General features: G+C 34.0%; 1 protein-coding gene across 7 annotated transcripts; it reads left to right on the forward strand.

Annotated features, from left to right (window-relative positions):
• Nucleotides 1-2,736: 2,736 nt before the first annotated feature.
• On the forward strand, nucleotides 2,737-8,588 carry LOC144986902 (uncharacterized). 7 transcript variants are annotated; one of them, XM_078935577.1, is made up of 6 exons: nucleotides 2,743-3,370; nucleotides 5,427-5,512; nucleotides 5,857-5,968; nucleotides 7,513-7,540; nucleotides 7,657-7,776; nucleotides 8,207-8,588. In XM_078935577.1, the coding sequence occupies exons 1-4, from the start codon at nucleotides 3,332-3,334 to the stop codon at nucleotides 7,516-7,518; spliced, it is 243 nt and encodes an 80-aa protein (XP_078791703.1). In that variant the 5' UTR covers nucleotides 2,743-3,331; the 3' UTR covers nucleotides 7,519-7,540; nucleotides 7,657-7,776; nucleotides 8,207-8,588. The 7 variants fall into 7 exon arrangements, 6 of the variants coding, with proteins under 6 accessions (XP_078791700.1, XP_078791705.1, XP_078791704.1 ...); XR_013650773.1 differs by adding an exon at nucleotides 5,059-5,141 and having other exon boundaries at nucleotides 2,751-3,370; nucleotides 7,513-7,776; nucleotides 8,207-8,584; XM_078935574.1 differs by lacking the exons at nucleotides 5,427-5,512; nucleotides 5,857-5,968 and adding an exon at nucleotides 5,059-5,141 and having other exon boundaries at nucleotides 2,737-3,370.
• Nucleotides 8,589-18,954: the final 10,366 nt, after the last annotated feature.

Below are 18,954 nucleotides of genomic sequence, written 5' to 3' on the forward strand. Positions count from 1 at the left end.
CATTGGCGGTTCAAAAAAGTCTTATTTTATCCACATTGTAAGTTGAAAATTCAAAACAGTCATACTCAGAGCCAAAAACGCTTTTTTGACACTTTTGGCACTTTTAACTGACAAAATGATTTTTGAGCAAAAAATAGACTCAAAAGTCAAAGTTCTAATTTGAATTTCAAGAAAGTGTTATTTTAACCACATTGTAAAATGAAAATTCAAAAAAGTCATACTCAGAGCAGAAAACACTTTTTTGACACCTTTGGCATTTTTGACTGACAAAATAATTTTTTAGCAAAAAATGCACCCAAAAGTCAAAGTTCTCATTTGCACATCAAAAAAGTGTTAATTTTTATCACGTTGTAAGTTGAAAATTCAAAACAGTCATACTCAGAGCCAAAAACGCTTTTTTGACACGTTTAGCACTTTTGACTGACAAAATGATTTTTGAGCAAAAAATGCACCCAAAAGTCAAAGTTCTCATTGGCAGTTCAAGAAAGTCTTATTTTATCCACATTGTAAGTTGAAAATTCAAAACAGTCATACTCAGAGCCAAAAACGCTTTTTTGACACTTTTGACTGACAAAATGTTTTTGAAGCACAAAATGCAATCAAAAGTCAAAGTTCTCATTTGCACATCAAAAAAGTGTTAATTTTTATCACGTTGTAAGTTGAAAATTCAAAAGTCATACTCAAAGGCGAAAACGCCTTTCTGACATTTTTGGCACTTTTGACTGACAAAATGTTTTTTTAGCAAAAATTGCACCCAAAAGTCAATGTTCTCATTTACAGTTCAAAAAGTGTTTTTTTTGTCACATTGTAAGTTGAAAATTCAAAAGTCATACTCAAAGGGGAAACGCCTTTCTGACTTTTTTGGCACTTTTGACTGACAAAATGATTTTTAAGCAAAAACTGCACTCAAAAGTCAAAGTTCTCATTTGTAGTTCAAGAACGTGTTAATTTTCTTGTTACATTGTAAGTTGACAAGTCAAAACAGTCATATCCAGAGCCAAAACGCTTTTTTGACACTTTTGGCACTTTTGAATGACAAACTGATTTTTTAGCAAAAAATACACTCAAAAGTCAAAGTTCTCATTTGCAATTCAAGAAAAGTGTTATTTTTTGTCACGTTGTAAATTGAAAATTCAAAACAGTCATACTCTGAGCCGAAAACACTTTTCTGACACTTTTGGCACTTTTGACTGACAAAATGATTTTTTAGCAAAAAATAGATTTAAAGTCAAAGTTCTAATTTGCAGTTAAAGAAAGTGTTATTTTTTGTCACGTTGTAAGTTGAAAATTCAAAACAGTCATACTCAGAGCCAAAAACGCTTTTTTGACACTTTTACACTTTTGACTGAGAAAATGATTTTTAAGCACAAAATAGACTCAAAAGTCAAAGTTCCAATTTGCAGTTCAAGAAAGTGTTATTTTATCTACTTTGTAAGTTGAAAATTGAAAACAGTCATACTCAGAGCCAAAAAGGCTTTTTGACACTTTTGGCACTTTTGACTGACAAAATGATATTTGAGCAAAAAATCCACTCAAAATTCAAAGTTCTCATTGGCAGTTCAAGAAAGTCTTATTTTATCCACATTGTAAGTTGAAAATTCAAAACAGTCAACCTCAGAGCCAAAAACACTTTTTTTTTGATACTTTTGGTACTTTTGACTGAAAAAATGATTTTTTAGCAAAAAATGCACCCAAAAGTCAAAGTTCTCATTTGCACATCAAAAAAGTGTTAATTTTTGTCACGTTGTAAGTTGAAAATTCAAAGCAGTCATACTCAGAGCAGAAAACACTTTTTTGACACTTTTGGCATTTTTGACTGACAAAATGATTTTTTAGCAAAAAATGCACCCAAAAGTCAAAGTTCTCATTTGCACATCAAAAAAGTGTTAATTTTTGTCACGTTGTAAGTTGAAAATTCAAAACAGTCATACTCAGAGCCAAAAATGCTTTTTTGACACTTTTGGCACTTTTGACTGACAAAATGATTTCTAAGCAAAAAATAGACTCAAAAGTCAAAGTTCCAATTTGCAGTTCAAGAAAGTGTTATTTTATCCACATTGTAAGTTGAAAATTCAAAACGGTCATACTCAGAGCCAAAACATGCTTTTTTGACACTTTTGGCACTTTTGACTGACAAAATGAATTTTTAGCAAAAAATGCACCCAAAAGTCAAAGTTCTCATTTGAATTTCAAGAAAGTGTTATTTTAACCACATTGTAAGTTGAAAATTCAAAACAGTCATACTCAGAGCAGAAAACACTTTTTTGACAGTTTTGGCACTTCTGACTGACAAAATGATTTGTTAGCAACAAATGCACCCAAAAGTCAAAGTTCTCATTTGCAGTTCAAGAAAGTGTGATTTTTTGTCACGTTGTAAGCTGAATATTCAAAACAGTCATACTGAGAGCCAAAAACGCTTTTTTGACACTTTTGACTGACAAAATGATTTTTAAGCACAAAATCCACCCAAAAGTCAAAGTTCTTATTTCCAGTTCAAGAAAGTGTTATTTTTTGTCACGTTGTTAGTTGAAGATTTGAAACAGTCATACTCAGAACAGAAAAAGCTTTTTTTAAACTTTTGACACTTTTGACTGACAAAATGATTTGTTTGCAAAAAATAGACTTAAAGTCAAAGTTCTAATTTGAATTTCAAGAAAGTGTTATTTTAACCACATTGTAAAATGAAAATTCAAAACAGTCATACTCTGAGCAGAAAAAGCTTTTTTGACACTTTTGTATGGAGTTAATTCAGTCTCAATAATCAGAAATGCACACAACCGGTTTTACAAATGCACACGCTCCGATTCACAAATGTCATTTTATGCAAACCTGAAAAATAAATTCGGAAATACACACCCTGTGTTTCACAAACACACAGATTGTGTTTCACACATGCACACTAAATGTTTTACAAATGCACAATAAGTGTTTCTCACAAATGTGCACACTGTTTTTCACAAAAACATTTTAGAAATTCACAATAAATGTATCAGAAATGCACAGTAAGTGCTTCACAAACATGATTTTTAGGTACACATGTGATGTGAACTCACAGATCATTCGAATTGCAGAATGTGCATTCAAAATCCCGTTCTCGTTTGTGAATATCCCCGTGTGTGTGAGAGATTTTTCTACGGTGAATATTGAGACTCATCTGACGGAGCGGGTCGACTAATCTCACCATTGGCTAGTAAATCTGTCAATCAAACTCATCGGCAAAGCAGGCGGGTTCGCTTTTAACCAATCGAATGGCCCCTTACACTCCTCACTTTCAAAGTGACGAGGGAGGGAGCTGTTCAGCACAGCAGTTGAAAGGACGCGGGCGGCAAACATGGCGGAGAGGTCTTCTGAACGGGATCAGTCTCAGCCCGTAAGTAATGCATTTATTTGATCATTCCCTCGTTGTACTTCCTGTAATGTTATTGAATACTAAGTTGAAGCGTTCTCCTTTGCCAAGTGACATGTGTGAATGCTTTATGAACACTGCAGCCGAGTCGTTTGCAGAGTACCCCCACCGCAAATTAGCTTAGTTTTGTTTTATTTAGCCTGTGCAAATTGTGTCTGCCTGTGACTCTGTGAGTGAAGTTCAAGCCGGTGTCGGTTCAAGCTAGCGTCTATAGCCAATGATCTGTAGGTTCTTAACATGATTCAGATAGAACTAAGGGGAAAAGCATGCCGGATTTACAGCAGCAAAGAAAGTTTAATAAAAAGTATTGATTTGGAGACGGCGATTTGTTTAAACACTGAAGGCCCGTACACACCGGGACGAATATTCGCCAGGCGTTATTCGCCAGCGTTTTTCGCCACGTTTTTTGTGTTCACACCCAGGCGATTTTCGCTGACGATGAGTGGAGTGAAGATGCAATTTCATTCCCTGACATTAGATGGCGCTTAATGTAAAACAGAAATACTCCTGTACACAAGGTGGCGCTGCGCAACTTTACGCTTCTGAAAGTCGCTTTTCACTCAGAAGAAGAGAGCAAGTATTTACACGCTTGTCAGAATCAAACAAAGAAAACATGAATATTTCAAGCACCAGTAGCTCCAACTGGTGCTTGGTTCGGGGATATTTTAGAATGTCCGTCATTATTGCTTCGAGGCTGTGTGTAGACGCTACTTGGCGTCTATCTTCTTCGCTGGTATGTGTGCTCAGCAAGGCAGTTTTGTGTTTGAGCGCCCCCAAGTTGTGTTTTACTGTAACTTCAGAAGCTCCAGACACGTGAGCAAAAGCGCCATTCTCATTGGTCGAGTAGATTTCGACGCGACGCGTCGAAAAAAAAAACGAACCCGAGGCGTTTTTTTTTTTTGACGCTTTAACGCCTGGCGTTTTTTCGCGTCGGTGTGCACACTCTCGTTGGTGCCCTTTGTTTAGTCACGAGGCGTTAAACGTCGGCGAAAATCGCCGGCGAAATTCGTCCCGGTGTGAACAGGCCTTGATGCTATGCTATGCTAACTAGCTAGTTGTTCCGTGTGCTGCCTTTATGTAAACGCGATCCGGGTTAAAGTTAGACAGAGCATTTTCACAACCCAGACTTTAAGGCGGGGTGGACTGTGCAACAAAGTTAATTCATATGACATTCATGAAAACGGTATTTTTTAAATATAACATACATGAATCCACTGTTGAATGAAAGAAGCCTCATTAAGTTTCTAACGTTAGAACCCGTATTGTGCTGACCAGCCCTGTGAGATTGTGTCAGAGTGACAGCCACTAAAATCCCCGTATCTTTACTTCCAATGACGTAATGACAAGAATCCCAAACATTATGTTTTTAGGCTGTTTTGTAGTCGATAAGTAGTCACAGAAAGGGTGGATGGGAGAAATCAGCTGTCAACAGTGATTAGAGTAGAAGTTACTGTAAATATTACACACAGGCTTCCTGTGATCAGTGTCTTGTCTCTGATTTTTTTTAAAGGTGTTCTTTACTACAAGCTCAAGTTATCATAGCAAGAGTGTTTTAAAAAAATCCCCTTTCATATATTTGAAAATTATGTAATTTAAGATCAGACAGCTAAATTATCTAATCCATGTTTGTTGTGTTTTTATTTATTCTCTAGGAATTACTGAAGCGTGACAGCGTGACAATCTTTTGTTCCTCGTGCCATCAGGCAATACAACTCTCTGGCAGGGCATCTTACAAGTAATTTCTTTTAATTTTACCCACTGATTTCCCAATTATTTACCTTTTTTATCAATCTTTTTATTTTGTGATATTTCTATTTGTAATGCATGTGTGTTTATGTGTTTTTTTAAGATGGCCATTTAAAAAAAATTTCCTCAGGGATTATTAAATACCCTTCTATTCTATTCTATTTCATATTTTATCATCCTATTGTATTACTGTTTTACCTGTCAATTGGGAATTTAGCATTTTTGCCCCTGTAAATATCTGTCAGTTGAAAGTATTTGTACTTGTATTCCATAGATCTTGTACCTGAAGATGGCAGACAACAACTGTGCAGACTTGGCCTTCTTCAGTGACGCTGTGAACGTGTATGGCTTTCCTCTGAGGTATTCATGTCATTCATAAAGAAATCTTTTATTCACATATCAGGCAGTATAAGCACTTGGTTATTTGTACAAAAATAAAATAACTTTTTTTAGACTCCTCTGAAAACAAAGGCAACTCTAAAACTTTCCCCTCATGAATAACATTTTACCCCCCCCTTAACAGTCTCTCTCACCTCATTTTTTTCCCCAGTGATACATGTAACCCACTCCTGCAATTTTTTTAACCTAGAAATTCTACTTATTGACATCATACATAAGAACATTACATTTTAAATTGATGTGTACCGTATTGGCGATGCATTTGTAATTATGTGTTTGAGACATGATTTTCATGTTATTGTCAGGGTGAGAGGAGATCACGGAGGAGAAAATGTGGGCATAGCTGAGTTAATGCTCACAGTACGTACAACTGACACAAACAGCTTTGTTGCAGCAAAAGTGTACACAAAATCAACGGTGAGTTGAACCTAGTTTTAGAAGCTTTAATATATACACAGGGCTCCAGACTGCGTCCATTTGGTCGCATTTTGCGACCAAAATTTGAGAGTGTGCGACTGAATTTTACACCCAGTCGCACATGTGCTACCAGTAAATTTGCCTCCTCCACCCTCCGTATTTTTTATACATTAAACATGAAAGGAGCACGTCAATGAGAGATGAAATGAGAGATGAAATCATCAATGAGACGCGAGCGCACACGCACTTAGGCAGACACACACACTCGCGCGAATACTCATGAGACTGGAGCACACGCGAGCGCACACTCGCGTTTCATTGAGTGATGCCTGAGGCGGCCAATGCGTGTGAGAAGAATAGGGAAAGTCACTGCAAGTGGCTAAAATATGTGGAGGGGCGGGGCCTAGAGATAATCGAGCGCGCGTAAACATCCGTGGGAAGGAAACGGAGACAAATATCATCACAACCTGATATGTGCATCTGAGCTATGAGCAAGCGAACTATTGATTCGTTCTTCCGACCTGCAGCTAGTGTACCAGTGACAGAGTGTACAGCAGGGGTCTCAAACTCGCATGAAATCGAAGCTGCAGCGAGACTGAAAGAGACCAGGAATTAGGAGTTGTCCTTAACATTCAATTTCGTTTTAATATGCCTCTCCCCCTAAGTATGAGCTGTGATATTACATCTTTTATAATTATTTTAATGTTTTGTAATGGATGTAGCCTTTTTTTAATCAGTTGGTATTTTAAATTATTTTAATTGATCAGTGAACTACAAAAAACCCATCAGGACGCATGTCCCATAATGCATTGTTTTTTAGTCTGTAGGGCAGCTTTTAGTCAGTTCAATACTAAATTTCCAGCTGCGTTCGCTCTGATTGGTGTCTTGCTCTCACCCCTTTCTCGTGATATTTTTGTTTTGATTGACAGGTGATGTTGGAGCAAAAACAAAAATATACGTCACACACCAGGTGATCTGTGCAGCGTTGCGTCCATCTGGGTGATCTCAAACACGCTTATTGTGCATCTTGGCTGAACCTATTTGGTGTCACCAACATGAATTTCCATCCTCTAATATTTACATACATTTAAGTATTGTTTGAAACTGTGAAATTACGAAAGGTTACTACGGTAATCACTTGTTACTAAAAACTTTTTTTTATTCTAAATGTATGGTATTTTTTTTACTATTTTTACTTAGTTGTACTGTCGTGACAGCGATGGTGATGTCAGTTTACCTCGTTGTTGCATCTTCAAAAGTGCAGAATAAAATATGACACTGAATTAGAAACAGCACATTGTAATTTCTGCATCTATTATTAAAGTATTTATTTGTAATACAGTGGAAATTAGTAGATCTTGTTAGCATGTTGATTTACAGTATGCGCCCCTAAATTTTCTGGTTGTGCCCCTAAAATTTTCAGTTAGGGTCCACTACGCTCCCTTGAAAAAAGTTAGTCTGGAGCCCTGATACATAAAAGTGAATGGTGTATTAAAAATAAATCTGACAATATAATATTTCTTTTTGCTTTTTTCCAAATACAGGATTGAGCTCCTCTGGTGTGATGTCTTCGTGAGTGTTACTGGTTTATATTACAACATCCTGCACTCTCCTGAGGACCAAGACTTGCTCAATATCAGTCACATCACGTATTCTGCTGCCATTACATTTTTCTACCACGCATTCAGGCCAGTTTGGGTGTCTTTAGTGACGCGTGGGACAGCCATCCAATCAGGACGGAGCAAAGCATGACACCAAATCAGCTGTGGCAGTTGGGCTTGACCCAGAACCCTGTTTCTGATCCCCGGGTAAATGCTTTATTTAATCTCACTGTACTGGACAACTGATTTGTGTGCAGTTTGACTAAAGTGGAAAGTATCAAGAAGAGTATCATGAAATCATAATGACTACAGTGAATTTTCATCGAAAATGAATGAAAAGGATTATTGTTGTGTGGTGCAAACAATTTCCCTAAATTGTTTGTTTGTAGGAAGAATAGCACATCTGCAAGTTCAAAATGCATCACAATGATGGCATTATGAGCCATCAGATGTACTAATGTCACTACTTTGTTAAGGTTCACTTATTTGCAAATTATAAACAGTTATGGAGATATGAGGTCTGCCTGCAAGCAACAATATAAGTTATTATTAGTGGGTCACTGTTCCTACATAATCTAAAACACAAAAAAAACAGTGCTGTTCATAAACAGTATCTTTTTTTTTTTTTTTTTGTCAGGGTATGCTGGTTCCAGAGATTGAATGGGAGGAGAGTGGATCCATGGCTGAACCTCATCCTGGGATCAATGTTCTGGTATGGGACAGTCCTCTTTTGGGTCCACAAATGTTGGAACTGCAAGACGACATCAACCCATTGTGGAATTCAGACCGTTTGGGAGTTGACCTACATCTTTACTGTCCCGTTTGTTTAGAACTTAATTTAGGCAACACTATTACATACAGAAGAGAGACTGAGCGGGGCAAGACAAAGTTCAAATCAATACTGCTGTATTGTTCAAGGGACTTCATTGTATGTAAGGAAGTTATGAAAATTAGTTCCAGTTTAAATAAAATTCAAATCAGTAGAGATCCCACATTTGCTTAAATTTTGACGTTTTAATCTGTCCATGTTTTCACTGAATTTTACTCTGCAATAAAGGGTGAATGTTTGCACTTTGTTGTTCTATGACCATCTTTTGTTGTGTAGTATTTAACCAGCTATAAAACCCAGTGAGACGAGGATCTTTTTTGGAAGGGTGACCTGGCCAAGAAGTGTATATGTATATGGTTACAATATAAAATCAATGACATTTGAGTTATTAAAAAAATAAAATTAAGGTCCAGCAAAGTGACTTCGGGCTGAGCAGGGGAGGTGTGTTGGGCGTCTGTGATTGACAGTGAGATGAACTTGAGGTAATGTAGTCCCACTGCGTGGTACGGAGCAAAGTGATGCCAGTTTCTCCACAAAACCTTCTGTGGAAGTTGAAGATTTTTCTCCTCCACCTTCAGATGATCAAAACCGTGTCTGAGTGTTGAAATGACGCTAGCATGAAAGCTAAGAGAATAACGTACAAACAATCCCGAGTGAAACGTCCATTGTAAATCTCATGACCAGTACAGAGTTCGATGGATTCTAAGACAACTGCATTCAACCACTGTTGCCTTGCTTCCAGGTCCACTGAAAAGTTGCACAAGCCAGTAATTTTTGACAACCGAAGGCAATAAACCGACAAGCCATGCTAAGGCTAACACGCTAACGACCGACTGGTACAGAATCAAATATGGGCGGGGCTTTTGCCACCCGCAGAAAGTGTAGAGAAAGTGTAAGGGGCCATTCGATTGGCTAAAAGCGAACCCGCCTGCTTTCCCGATGAGTTTGATTGACAGATTTACTAGCCAATGGTGACATTAGTTGACCCGCTCCGTCAGATGAGTCTCAATATTCACCGTAGAAAAATCTCTCACACACACGGAGAGATTCACAAACGAGAACGGGATTTTGAATGCACAGTCTGCAGTTCGAATGATCTGTGAGTTCACATCACATGTGTACCTAAAAATCATGTTTGTGAAGCACTTACTGTGCATTTCTGATACATTTATTGTGAATTTCTAAAATGTTTTTTGTGAAACACAGTGTGCACATTTGTGAGAAACACTTATTGTGCATTTGTAAAACATTTAGTGTGCATGTGTGAAACACAATCTGTGTGTTTGTGAAACACAGCGTGTGTATTTCCGAATTTATTTTTCACGTTTGCATAAAATGACATTTGTGAATCGGAGCGTGTGCATTTGTAAAACCGGTTGTGTGCATTTCTGATTATTGAGACTGAATTAACTCCATACTTTTGACACTTTTTACTGACAAAATGATTTGTTAGTAAAAAATGCACCCAAAAGTCAAAGTTCTCATTTGCAGTTCAAGAAAGTGTTATTTTTTGTCACGTTGTAAGTTCAATATTCAAAACAGTCATACTGAGAGCCAAAAACACTTTTTTGACACTTTTGGCACTTTTGACTGACAAAATGATTTTTTAGCAAAAAATGCACCCAAAAGTCAAAGTTCTCATTTGCAGATCAAAAAAGTGTTCTTTTATCCACATTGTAAGTTCAAAATTCAAAACAGTCATACTCAGAGCGTTAAAACACTTTTTTGACACTTTTGACTGACAAAATGATTTATTTGCAAAAAAATTACTTAAGGTCAAAGATCTAATTTGAATTTCAAGAAAGTGTTATTTTAACCACATTGTAAAATGAAAATTCAAAACAGTCATACTCTGAGCAGAAAAAGCTTTTTTTTACACTTTTGGCACTTTTGACTGACAAAATGATTTTTTAGCAAAAAATGCACCCAAAAGTCAAAGTTCTCATTTGCAGATCAAAAAAGTGTTATTTTTTGTCACGTTGTAAGTTGAAAATTCAATACAGTCATACTCAGAGCCAAAAACGCTTTTTTGACATTTTTGGCACTTTTGACTGACAAAATGATTTTTGAGCAAAAAATGCACCCAAAAGTCAAAGTTCTCATTTGCAGTTCAAGACAGTGTTATTTTTTGACACATTGTAAGTTGAAAATTCAAGACAGTCATACTCAGAGCGTTAAAACGCTTTTTTGACACTTTTGACTGACAAAATGATTTATTTGCAAAAAATAGTCTTAAGGTCAAAGTTCTAATTTGAATTTCAAGAAAGTGTTATTTTAACCACATTGTAAAATGAAAATTCAAAGCAGTCATACTCTGAGCAGAAAAAGCTTTTTTGACACTTTTGGCACTTTTGCCTGAAAAAATGTTTTCTAGCAAAAAATGCACCCAAAAGTCAAAGTTCTCATTTGCAGTTCAAGAAAGTGTTGTTTTATCCACATTGTAAATTTAAAATCAAAACATTTATACTCAGAGCCAAAAACGCTTTTTTGACACTTTTGGCACTTTGACTGACAAAATGATTTTTTAGCAAAAATTGCACCCAAAAGTCAATGTTCTCATTTTCAGTTCAAGAAAGTGTTTTTTTTTTTGTCACATTGTAAGTTGAAAATACAAAAGTCATACTCAAAGGCGAAAACGCCTTTCTGACTTTTTTGACACTTTTGACTGACAAAATGATTTTTAAGGAAAAACTGCACTCAAAAGTCAAAGTTCTCATTTGCAGTTCAAGAAAGTGTTATTTTATCCACATTGTAAGTTGAAAATTCAAAACATTCATACTCAGAGCAGAAAAACGCTTTTTTGACACTTTTGGCACTTTGACTGACAAAATGATTTTTTAGCAAAAAATAGACTCAAAAGTCAAAGTTCTCATTTGCAATTCAAGAAAAGTGTTATTTTTTGTCACGTTATAAGTTGAATATTCAAAACAGTCATACTCAGAGCCAAAAACGCTTTTTTGATACTTTTACACTTTTGACTGACAAAATGATTTTTAAGCACAAAATCCACTGAAAAGTCAAAGTTCTCATTTGAATTTCAAGAAAGTGTTATTTTAACCACATTGTAAGTTGAAAATTCAAAACAGTCATACTCAGAGCAGAAAACACTTTTTTGACACTTTTGGCACTTTTGACTGACAAAATGATTTTTTAGCACAAAATGCACCCAAAAGTCAAAGTTCTCATTTGCAGATCAAAAAAGTGTTATTTTTTGTCACGTTGTAAGTTGAAAATTCAATACAGTCATACTCAGAGCCAAAAACGCTTTTTTGACACTTTTGGCACTTTTGACTGACAAAATGATTTTTTAGCACAAAATCCACTCAAAAATCAAAGTTTTCATTGGCAGTTCAAGAAAGTATTATTTTATCCACATTGTAAAGTGAAAATTCAAAACAGTCATACTCTGAGCAGAAAAAGCTTTTTTGACACTTATGGCACTTTTGACTAAAAAAAGTGTTTTCTAGCAAAAAATGCACCCAAAAGTCAAAGTTCTCATTTGCAGTTCAAGACAGTGTTATTTTTTGACACATTGTAAGTTGAAAATTCAAGACAGTCACACTCAGAGCCAAAAACGCTTTTTTGACATTTTTTGCACTTTTGACTGACAAAATGATTTTTTAGCAAAAAATGCACCCAAAAGTCAAAGTTCTCATTTGCAGATCAAAAAAGTGTTCATTTATCCACAATGTAAGTTGAAAATTCAAAACAGTCATACTCAGAGCCAAAAATGTTTTTTTTGACACGTTTGGCACATTGACTGACAAAATGATTTTTTAGCAAAAAATGCACCCAAAAGTCAAAGTTCTCATTTGCAGTTCAAGACAGTGTTATTTTTTGTCACATTGTAAGTTGAAAATTCAAAACAGTCATACTCTGAGCAGAAAACGCTTTTTTGACATTTTTTGTACTTTTGACTGACAAAATGATTTTTTAGCAAAAAATGCACCCAAAAGTCAAAGTTCTCATTTGCACATCAAAAAAGTGTTAATTTTTGTCACGTTGTAAGTTGAAAATTCAAGACAGTCACACTCAGAGCCAAAAACGCTTTTTTGACATTTTTTGCACTTTTGACTGAAAAAAATGTTTTCTAGCAAAAAATGCACCAAAAAGTCAAAGTTCTCATTTGCAGTTCAAGAAAGTGTTATTTTATCCACATTGTAAGTTTAAAATTCAAAACATTCATACTCAGAGCCAAAAACGCTTTTTTGACACTTTTGGCACTTTGACTGACAAAATGATTTTTTAACAAAAATTGCACCCAAAAGTCTATGTTCTCATTTACAGTTCAAGAAAGTGTTTTTTTTTTTTGTCACATTGTAAGTTGAAAATTCAAAAGTCATACTCAAAGGCGAAAACGCTTTTCTGACTTTTTTGGCACTTTTGACTGACAAAATGATTTTTTAGCAAAAAATGCACCCAAAAGTCAAAGTTCTCATTTGCAGATCAAAAAAGTGTTATTTTTTGTCACGTTGTAAGTTGAAAATTCAATACAGTCATACTCAGAGCCAAAAACGCTTTTTTGAAATTTTTGGCACTTTTGACTGAAAAAATGTTTTCTAGGAAAAAATGAACCCAAAAGTCAAAGTTCTCATTTGCAGATCAAAAAATTGTTATTTTTTGTCACGTTGTAAGATGAGAATTCAATACAGTCATACTCAGAGCCAAAAACGCTTTTTTGACATTTTTGGCAATTTTGACTGACAAAATGATTTTTGAGCAAAAAATAAACTCAAAAGTCAAAGTTCCAATTTGCAGTTCAAGAAAAATGTTATTTTGTCCACATTGTAAGTTGAAAATTCAAAACAGTCAACCTCAGAGCCAAAAACACTTTTTTGATACTTTTGGTACTTTTGACTGAAAAAATGATTTTTTAGCAAAAAATGCACCCAAAAGTCAAAGTTCTCATTGGCGGTTCAAAAAAGTCTTATTTTATCCACATTGTAAAATGAAAATTCAAAACAGTCATACTCTGAGCAGAAAAAGCTTTTTTGACACTTTTGACACTTTTCACTGACAAAATGATTTGTTAGTAAAAAATGCACCCAAAAGTCAAAGTTCTCATTTGCAGTTCAAGAAAGTGTTATTTTTTGTCACGTTGTAAGTTCAATATTCAAAACAGTCATACTCTGAGCAGAAAAAGCTTTTTTTTACACTTTTGGCACTTTTGACTGACAAAATGATTTTTTAGCAAAAAATGCACCCAAAAGTCAAAGTTCTCATTTGCAGATCAAAAAAGTGTTATTTTTTGTCACGTTGTAAGTTGAAAATTCAATACAGTCATACTCAGAGCCAAAAACGCTTTTTTGACATTTTTGGCACTTTTGACTGACAAAATGATTTTTGAGCAAAAATTGCACCCAAAAGTCAATGTTCTCATTTTTCAGTTCAAGAAAGTGTTTTTTTTTTTGTCACATTGTAAGTTGAAAATACAAAAGTCATACTCAAAGGCCAAAACGCCTTTCTGACTTTTTTGACACTTTTGACTGACAAAATGATTTTTAAGCAAAAACTGCACTCAAAAGTCAAAGTTCTCATTTGCAGTTCAAGAAAGTGTTATTTTATCCACATTGTAAGTTGAAAATTCAAAACATTCATACTCAGAGCCAAAAACGCTTTTTTGACACTTTTGGCACTTTGACTGACAAAATGATTTTTTTAGCAAAAAATAGACTCAAAAGTCAAAGTTCTCATTTGCAATTCAAGAAAAGTGTTATTTTTTGTCACGTTATAAGTTGAAAATTCAAAACAGTCATACTCAGAGCCAAAAACGCTTTTTTGATACTTTTACACTTTTGACTGACAAAATGATTTTTAAGCACAAAATCCACTGAAAAGTCAAAGTTCTCATTTGAATTTCAAGAAAGTGTTATTTTAACCACATTGTAAGTTGAAAATTCAAAACAGTCATACTCAGAGCAGAAAACGCTTTTTTGACACTTTTGGCACTTTTGACTGACAAAATGATTTTTTAGCACAAAATCCACTCAAAAATCAAAGTTTTCATTGGCAGTTCAAGAAAGTCTTATTTTATCCACATTGTAAAGTGAAAATTCAAAACAGTCATACTCTGAGCAGAAAATGCTTTTTTGACACTTATGGCACTTTTGACTGAAAAAAGTGTTTTCTAGCAAAAAATGCACCCAAAAGTCAAAGTTCTCATTTGCAGTTCAAGACAGTGTTATTTTTTGTCACATTGTAAGTTGAAAATTCAAAACAGTCATACACAGAGCCAAAAACGCTTTTTTGACATTTTTTGCACTTTTGACTGACAAAATGATTTTTTAGCAAAAAATGCACCCAAAAGTCAAAGTTCTCATTTGCAGTTCAAGACAGTGTTATTTTTTGTCACGTTCTAAGTTCAAAATTCAAAACAGTCATACTCAGAGCGTTAAAACGCTTTTTTGACACTTTTGACTGACAAAATGATTTATTTGCAAAAAATAGACTTAAGGTCAAAGTTCTAATTTGAATTTCAAGAAAGTGTTATTTTAACCACATTGTAAAATGAAAATTCAAAACAGTCATACTCTGAGCAGAAAACGCTTTTTTGACACTTTTGGCACTTTTGACTGAAAAAATGTTTTTTAGCAAAAAATAAACCCAAAAGTCAAAGTTCTCATTTGCTGTTCAAGAAAGTGTTATTTTATCCCCATTGTAAGTTGAAAATTCAAAACATTCATACTCAGAGCTAACAACGCTTTTTTGACACTTTTGGCACTTTGACTGACAAAATGATTTTTTAGCAAAAATTGCACCCAAAAGTCAATGTTCTCATTTACAGTTCAAGAAAGTGTTTTTTTTTTGTCACATTGTAAGTTGAAAATTCAAAAGTCATACTCAAAGGCGAAAACGCCTTTCTGACTTTTTTGACACTTTTGACTGACAAAAATGACTTTTAAGCAAAAAATAGACTCAAAAGTCAAAGTTGTCATTTGCAATTCAAGAAAAGTGTTATTTTTTGTCACGTTGTAAATTGAAAATTCAAAACAGTCATACTCAGAGCCAAAAACGCTTTTTTGACATTTTTGGCACTTTTGACTGACAAAATGATTTTTGAGCAAAAAATGCACCCAAAAGTCAAAGTTCTCATTTGCAGTTCAAGACAGTGTTATTTTTTGACACATTGTAAGTTGAAAATTCAAGACAGTCATACTCAGAGCGTTAAAACGCTTTTTTGACACTTTTGACTGACAAAATGATTTATTTGCAAAAAATAGTCTTAAGGTCAAAGTTCTAATTTGAATTTCAAGAAAGTGTTATTTTAACCACATTGTAAAATGAAAATTCAAAGCAGTCATACTCTGAGCAGAAAAAGCTTTTTTGACACTTTTGGCACTTTTGCCTGAAAAAATGTTTTCTAGCAAAAAATGCACCCAAAAGTCAAAGTTCTCATTTGCAGTTCAAGAAAGTGTTGTTTTATCCACATTGTAAATTTAAAATCAAAACATTTATACTCAGAGCCAAAAACGCTTTTTTGACACTTTTGGCACTTTGACTGACAAAATGATTTTTTAGCAAAAATTGCACCCAAAAGTCAATGTTCTCATTTTCAGTTCAAGAAAGTGTTTTTTTTTTGTCACATTGTAAGTTGAAAATACAAAAGTCATACTCAAAGGCGAAAACGCCTTTCTGACTTTTTTGACACTTTTGACTGACAGAATGATTTTTAAGGAAAAACTGCACTCAAAAGTCAAAGTTCTCATTTGCAGTTCAAGAAAGTGTTATTTTATCCACATTGTAAGTTGAAAATTCAAAACATTCATACTCAGAGCAGAAAAACGCTTTTTTGACACTTTTGGCACTTTGACTGACAAAATGATTTTTTAGCAAAAAATAGACTCAAAAGTCAAAGTTCTCATTTGCAATTCAAGAAAAGTGTTATTTTTTGTCACGTTATAAGTTGAAAATTCAAAACAGTCATACTCAGAGCCAAAAACGCTTTTTTGATACTTTTACACTTTTGACTGACAAAATGATTTTTAAGCACAAAATCCACTGAAAAGTCAAAGTTCTCATTTGAATTTCAAGAAAGTGTTATTTTAACCACATTGTAAGTTGAAAATTCAAAACAGTCATACTCAGAGCAGAAAACACTTTTTTGACACTTTTGGCACTTTTGACTGACAAAATGATTTTTTAGCACAAAATGCACCCAAAAGTCAAAGTTCTCATTTGCAGATCAAAAAAGTGTTATTTTTTGTCACGTTGTAAGTTGAAAATTCAATACAGTCATATTCAGAGCCAAAAACGCTTTTTTGACACTTTTGGCACTTTTGACTGACAAAATGATTTTTTAGCACAAAATCCACTCAAAAATCAAAGTTTTCATTGGCAGTTCAAGAAAGTATTATTTTATCCACATTGTAAAGTGAAAATTCAAAACAGTCATACTCTGAGCAGAAAAAGCTTTTTTGACACTTATGGCACTTTTGACTGAAAAAAGTGTTTTCTAGCAAAAAATGCACCCAAAAGTAAAAGTTCTCATTTGCAGTTCAAGACAGTGTTATTTTTTGACACATTGTAAGTTGAAAATTCAAGACAGTCACACTCAGAGCCAAAAACGCTTTTTTGACATTTTTTGCACTTTTGACTGACAAAATGATTTTTTAGCAAAAAATGCACCCAAAAGTCAAAGTTCTCATTTGCAGATCAAAAAAGTGTTCATTTATCCACAATGTAAGTTGAAAATTCAAAACAGTCATACTCAGAGCCAAAAATGTTTTTTTGACACGTTTGGCACATTGACTGACAAAATGATTTTTTAGCAAAAAATGCACCCAAAAGTCAAAGTTCTCATTTGCAGTTCAAGACAGTGTTATTTTTTGTCACATTGTAAGTTGAAAATTCAAAACAGTCATACTCTGAGCAGAAAACGCTTTTTTGACATTTTTTGTACTTTTGACTGACAAAATGATTTTTTAGCAAAAAATGCACCCAAAAGTCAAAGTTCTCATTTGCACATCAAAAAAGTGTTATTTTTTGTCACGTTGTAAGTTGAAAATTCAATACAGTCATACTCAGAGCCAAAAACGCTTTTTTGACATTTTTGGCACTTTTGACTGACAAAATGATTTTTGAGCAAAAAATGAACTCAAAAGTCAAAGTTCTCATTTGCAGTTCAAGACAGTGTTATTTTTTTGACACATTATAAGTTGAAAATTCAAGACAGTCATACTCAGAGCGTTAAAACGCTTTTTTGACACTTTTGACTGACAAAATGATTTATTTGCAAAAAATAGACTTAAGGTCAAAGTTCTAATTTGAATTTCAAGAAAGTGTTATTTTAACCACATTGTAAAATGAAAATTCAAAACAGTCATACTCTGAGCAGAAAACGCTTTTTTGACACTTTTGTTACTTTTGACTGAAAAAATGTTTTCTAGGAAAAAATGAACCCAAAAGTCAAAGTTCTCATTTGCAGATCAAAAAATTGTTATTTTTTGTCACGTTGTAAGATGAGAATTCAATACAGTCATACTCAGAGCCAAAAACGCTTTTTTGACATTTTTGGCAATTTTGACTGACAAAATGATTTTTGAGCAAAAAATAAACTCAAAAGTCAAAGTTCCAATTTGCAGTTCAAGAAAAATGTTATTTTATCCACATTGTAAGTTGAAAATTCAAAACAGTCAACCTCAGAGCCAAAAACACTTTTTTGATACTTTTGGTACTTTTGACTGAAAAAATGATTTTTTAGCCAAAAATGCACCCAAAAGTCAAAGTTCTCATTGGCGGTTCAAAAAAGTCTTATTTTATCCACATTGTAAAATGAAAATTCAAAACAGTCATACTCTGAGCAGAAAAAGCTTTTTTGACACTTTTGACACTTTTCACTGACAAAATGATTTGTTAGTAAAAAATGCACCCAAAAGTCAAAGTTCTCATTTGCAGTTCAAGAAAGTGTTATTTTTTGTCACGTTGTAAGTTCAATATTCAAAACAGTCATACTGAGAGCCAAAAACACTTTTTTGACACTTTTGGCACTTTTGACTGACAAAATGATTTTTTAGCAAAAAATGCACCCAAAAGTCAAAGTTCTCATTTGCAGATCAAAAAAGTGTTATTCTTTGTCACGTTGTAAGTTGAAAATTAAATACAGTCATACTCAGAGCCAAAAACACTTTTTTGATACGTTTTGTACTTTTGACCTACAAAATGATTTTTTAACAAAAAATGCACCCAAAAGTCAAAGTTCTCATTTGCAGTTCAAGAAAGTGTTATTTTTTGTCACGTTGTAAGTTCAATATTCAAAACAGTCATACTGAGAGCCAAAAACACTTTTTTGACACTTTTGGCACTTTTGACTGACAAAATGATTTTTTAGCAAAAAATGCACCCAAAAGTCAAAGTTCTCATTTGCAGATCAAAAAAGTGTTATTCTTTGTCACATTGTAAGTTCAAAATTCAAAACAGTCATACTCAGAGCGTTAAAACACTTTTTTGACACTTTAGACTGACAAAATGATTTATTTGCAAAAAAATGACTTAAGGTCAAAGATCTAATTTGAATTTCAAGAAAGTGTTATTTTAACCACATTATAAAATGAAAATTC

This window comes from Oryzias latipes, chromosome 17, assembly GCF_053564925.1.
Source record: "Oryzias latipes strain Hd-rR chromosome 17, Olatipes_Hd-rR_3.1".
In the NCBI taxonomy this organism is placed as follows: Eukaryota; Metazoa; Chordata; class Actinopteri; order Beloniformes; family Adrianichthyidae; genus Oryzias; species Oryzias latipes.